The 5537-nt window shown below is 35.7% G+C and overlaps 1 protein-coding gene across 1 annotated transcript in view; it reads right to left on the bottom strand.

Moving 5' to 3' along the window:
• Positions 1-208: 208 nt before the first annotated feature.
• Positions 209-5537, bottom strand: part of STON2 (stonin 2) — a 204277-nt gene continuing 198948 nt past the window's right edge. Inside the window, exon 16 of the mRNA XM_019519911.1 lies at positions 209-4849. Coding sequence (XP_019375456.1) covers positions 4742-4849 — 108 coding nt within the window. The 3' untranslated portion in view covers positions 209-4741. The remainder of the gene's footprint in view (positions 4850-5537) is intronic.

Genomic DNA, 5537 nt, shown 5'->3' with positions numbered 1-5537 from the left:
TTTTAAAAAATTGTGAACCATGTTAAAATAGAAGACACTATGCAACAAATTCATTTTTTACTCAACTAGGCAGGAAATAATGATATGCTTTCCTTACCTTGAAGTACTTCATTACAAGATATACAAGTACTTTCAAAGTACTGCAGCTCAATCAATTGTTAATGCATCAGCCAGATGCATATACAAAATAGTAAATAAAAAGGGCAAATTTATTTTTTAAATAACATCTTTAATTAAAGTTTTTGCAAAGGCAAAATATTAAACTTAAAATAGGTCTTAGTACATCAAAATACTAAGTTCTCTAATTGTATTCCAAGCATGGCCTTCGAAACATAATATCCTGTATATCACAGAAGAGCAACCTTGATCTGCAATTGTACAGAATGAATTTTACAAACATAATAAATATATTTACCCCCTTACACATAACAGTATATGTACAACAGCAGTTGACAATAGTAGCTCAGAACAGCAAAAAAGGATATTCCCCCTCTCCGTGTTTTATTGGTACCCTATTGCATACTGGAGCAAGTAACATTGGATGGCTGCATGTCTAGCTAATCCAAGGTAGTTCCTTCCGGTTTAAAAAAAAGTTCCTTTTGTTCCTCAATGTTCAATCCAACAGAGTTGCAAAAAAACAAAAAACACCCCACCAAACCAACTGCCTTATGTTAACTGCTTAAGGAAAAAAGAGCGTAAGTATTAGCAACCTGATCTGCCAGAAACAAAAGGCCTGGTTTCTGCGTATTTCTCACCCACCCAGAATAATGAGAACTAGATTTATGAATCCCAGACAGATATGTAACAATGTGCTAGTTTCCCCATCTTTTGTAACCATTAAAGTGTGAATTAAACCTTTAGAGACAGACTGTAGAGCCATGTAAGAGAGAGCATTAGACATCCAGTGTGCATTTCCCTAAACCTACTGTTCTAGGTCCTGAAAATTATTGCATTCTATAATAATAATAAAAAAAAACGTTAAAAAATTTTCAAATGGGAGGGAGAGAGAGAGAGAGAGAGAGAGAGAATAAGCTCTAGTAGACAAGGTCTCATTTTTAACTCCTGCACTGGAATTACAGAATTGTATTCTGGTAGTGTTTTATGGTGACAATTGCTGCTGAATGTAGACAGATTATAGGATTACTTTTACAAAAGGGAAAAAAACCAACCTAAGACCTCAGAAGTTTACTCTACCCTCTTAACTACAGCAAAAAATAGAAAGACATCTATAACAAAGGTCTGCTCCATCACATTTAGTATGTTCTTTGCTCTGTTCTAGAAACTGCTTCAAAACAGCCTCATCCCCTTAAGAATAAGCTATGAACATAATTTGTTCTTGTAAAATCATGATCTGTAAAAATCAGGGGAATGACTGTTGTTGAAAGAGCAGCTTGCGATTGCAATGCAGGAATAAGGTGGATGAAACTTCAAATTTTGCCACTTACCACCAAGTTGGGGGAATAAAGTTTTATACATTTTATTTAAATAGTCCAATATAAAGTTCCTTATGAGACTAAATCCTCTATTAGCCTCCTTAGCAGACAACATATTTTTATTTCTTTTCAATTTAGATGTGTTAAAATGATTGCACACATTAAAAAGCCAGTATAATTAGAGCTAAAATGCTGATTTGTGATTGAAGCATTGTAGGACGTCTACTCTTAGGAATCCAATAAAATAACCATGCTGACAAAACAGGAATATCTGCAAATTGAAAAGGCACAAGACTCCAAACTTTGTCCAGCTGCTCTTTAAAATTTCCATTAGCCATCATGGTTAAAACATTTAACTATGAAGTTATCTTTCCCCATTTAGTCATCTTAAAAAGGTGCTCCATTATCTGTGCAAATCTAAACAAAAGCCCTCTTGAAACCGTTAATAATACTGAACTATTTAAAAAGTGAAAAAAAAATCTATTTTCTACTTTCAAGAAAAAAATAATTTAAATGCTATGAACACGGGAATCCCTTGCCCTCTGAAAGGAATGGTTTTCTGTGGAACCTAATGAAAATGTCTGTTCAGTTACAATATTAAAAACATGATTAAAATTCAAGTACAATAATAAAATTAAGCAAACTACATTCTTACATCAAGCTGCTACAATAAGAAAATTAAAACGTGCTTTCTGATTTAAAAAAGGAACACTTGATGTAGTAATAAGAGCACAGTTTGGTATGTTTATGTTTGACTGGCTTTTAGAAAACTTCACAGGTACTTCTATTGAAAGACCAATGCCTTGTCTGCCAAGCATACCTTACAATTAATTTGCAAGATACCATGCAAATACAGTTGGTTTCTAACTTCCTTGAAAAGCTTAATTTAAGTCACCTTTAAAGCTGTAGTATTCCTTAAAAATAAATAAAAAGGCTATGCAGTTTCTACTATAAAATACTTGGGCAAAAGACCCTAGATGTAAGAAGAAACTAAATATCTTGTACAGTAATCTGGGTTCCAGTAGTATAAAAAGGAATCTGTAGCTAAAGGACTTTTACCAATTCAACTGTGCAACATAGTGGGGTTTGTTCTAAATCATTGGGAAGGCTAATTAATTACTGGTAATCAGCATTAGTACTACCTGGAGATGCAGGAAAGATGCAAAGGAAATTATTAATCAATAAACTGGTTTCACTGAAGATGCACACAATTTAAAGTATGAACAGTGGTATATTAAAACAAACAAGATTATTCCTTTCTACAGAAGAAAAAGTAAATACTATTCTGAGAGAAACCTTTAAGTCCAGAGCCAAAAATGTATCCTAAAATGGTTACAGCTTTAGTTGGTAATGAATTAATAAGATCAGAAACTCAGCTTGTAATAAAGCCAATAATGTATATAGACAGGTGAATTACTAAAACAAACAAAACCCTGACTACCTGTGAATTAAAGGACAGCAATACCACAGGTCCAAACATAACCACTCAGTTTTCTTTCTTGCTACATATTGTGGATCTCCTCTATGCTATTTGAGACTATGAATGCACTTGGAAAATAAGTAGAGCGCAAAAATGAAGGCAGTTAATATATACTGCTGATTAAATATATTTTTGATTTTGTTAAATAAAAAAATTTCAGTTTCATCCTCCACTAGAAGAAAGGCCAAGTAAAGTAGTAAAGAGTCTACTTTGCAGTGTTCCCCTTGTTCAAGTTAAACTTGCTTCCTCTGTTGGTTTTTACCCTCCCCTCTCCCCCACCCCCCAACTTCAGGTAGGCAATGAGAACATTATAGTTTTATCTTGAAATGGTGAGCCACACAGAGCATTCGCATTCCTCCTCACAGATGTCTGACTTAAAAACTAAGTTTTCAACTCCTCCTTCGTTGCTGGAGAGGGACTGAATTTCTGAAAGACTGATCTGAAAGAAGAACCACTGCATAAGGAAAAGATGTTTTGCTTTTCATAAACAACATTTGTGATAGGCAAGTGCAAAGGCTGTTACATTAGGTTTAAGTATGTGATGACTATTTCTGCATTACCAAGTCATCCTTTTTATTAAGTTACTCTTGACAAAATTTATGATCAATGCTTCACATCATTTGCCATAAAGCTATGCATCACTAGAGGCTTTAAAGACATTAACGGCAGCACACTTCAACTTACTGGTAAGACTATACAAGGAGAGAAAAAGCTCTGGGGTATTTTTATAATTAAACCAGTCTCCTTATTAGCAGAACTTCAGCTGGGTATTAAAAGCTTATATATATAACCTCTCCCTAACACACGAAGATTCAGAGTTCTGTCCCACCCATATTTACGGATGCCTGGATTGTAAAAAAGTACTGAGCAAGTGAAGGAATGAATATAATAAGCAATCAGAATGCCTGCAGTTTTCAATCTGAAGAGTCTTACAGGCCTTTTAAGCAGCAAATAAAAGCTACCATTGCATTCTTCTCCACTCCATCATCCCAAACCACTCTATCAAATGCTAAAAGTATGTTTAAAAGAGTCAAGGGGCTCAATTTTTCGAAAAGGATTTATAGGTTTTCAACACTAAAAGAAAAAAAATACAGACCCAAAAGGTCAAGGTATCACTCAAATTAAAATGGTTTTAAAGTATAAATTATCATATTACATTTTGTAACTGCTAAGAATAAGAATTTCTTGGAGGAAAGAGGTGGGGAGGGAAAGAGGGGAGGACAGGTGAGTGAGGGAAGGAATGAAGGAAAATATGTAGATAAAATTATACATGGCCATAGTACAATTAAAAAGTGTTTTTCTTATAGAAGATAATTAAAATTTAACGCCTTAATTCTTACCCTTCTGTACAAAGCCTGCACACAGTTTTAAGCAACATTCTGACCATCTTCACTATCAAAGGGAAGTGTTCAAAGCAAAGTTTTGTACACACAAAGCATTTTCAGATTATTAGTATATCAAAAAGGAATTCAAATCAGTGGAGGAAATTTTAAAACCTTAACCCAGGGGGAAGAAAGGGGAGACAAAGCCTTACATGCTAATTACCAGCTGTAGGTTCTTGTATGCAGAATGATAATCAAGGTATTCCTAACACACAAAACCAGCTCCCAGACAATGCTAGTTGCTACAGTCCCATGGCTTGCCCACTGAAGTAGTGTCTATGTTGCCACGCTCTACCTTTGTCCTGGTAGTTTTGTTTATACTGTACTTTTCTGATGTGCAGAGATAAATTTTGGTTGAAATGCATGTCCAAGTCTCAACCTTTCCTGCTTTTGCTTCTTTCTTTTTTTAATTTTTGGGGGGAGTTTTATGCTTTGTCTTAAAAACTTCACCATTCCGCATCTCCAATGGCTTTGGAAAATACATAATCTCTTCCATTAAGGTTCATGATGCCATCCTTGAGGTGAAATTTCCACTTGTTTTTACTTCTATGGATCTAAAAAACCAAAAGCAAATCAAACAAGCAGTGTCAGAAACAAGCAGCAGCAGCTCACAACTAAGTTTACAAAGTTGGAAAGGAAAATGGAAAAAAAAAATATCAGTAGCCATAGAAGTTGATCTAATTGTCCCAAACGAGTTGTCCAGAACAAAGCATCAGTGCATATCTAGCAGAATCTTCACCTTATTTTCCAACTGAGGGTGAACAATCAAAGAGTTTTTGTATTTTTTTTTCTTTAACAACAGCAGGAACTTCAAAAACAAGAATAACTATTTTATGGAAGAAAGCAGGGTGGGAAAAGTGCTGCACAGATTCCAGGGTGCTATGGGTGCTGGATCTGGCAGGAGAGGTGGGGGACAGCAGGGAAGACTGCAAACCTGATTTGACCTGAAGACTAGCGTCACACCACTAATCCAGCGCAAGGGGCCAGATGGATTTGAAACCCTGCTTGTAGAGGAAAGAGCAAGACAGAGTCTGACTCTGTACCCCAGTGAGGATGACACTTCCCTGAGAATGAAGAGTCTTGTTTTTTGGTCTTTGCCAGGACTATGTATGCATTGTACATAAGACAGCCCAATGGTTCAACAATAGGAATACTCCTAGCAGTAGGGACGAGAACACAGGCACTGTTTAGGAATTCAGCCACAAACATTGCTGACAGGGGGGTGGGGGGGGGACACGACAC

This window comes from Gavialis gangeticus, unplaced genomic scaffold (genome assembly GCF_001723915.1).
Source record: "Gavialis gangeticus isolate Ggan-Ray unplaced genomic scaffold, GavGan_comp1, whole genome shotgun sequence".
Taxonomy (NCBI): domain Eukaryota; kingdom Metazoa; phylum Chordata; order Crocodylia; family Gavialidae; genus Gavialis; species Gavialis gangeticus.
The sequence above is the reverse complement of the archived record's forward strand: the minus strand, read 5'-3'. Positions and strand labels throughout refer to the sequence as shown.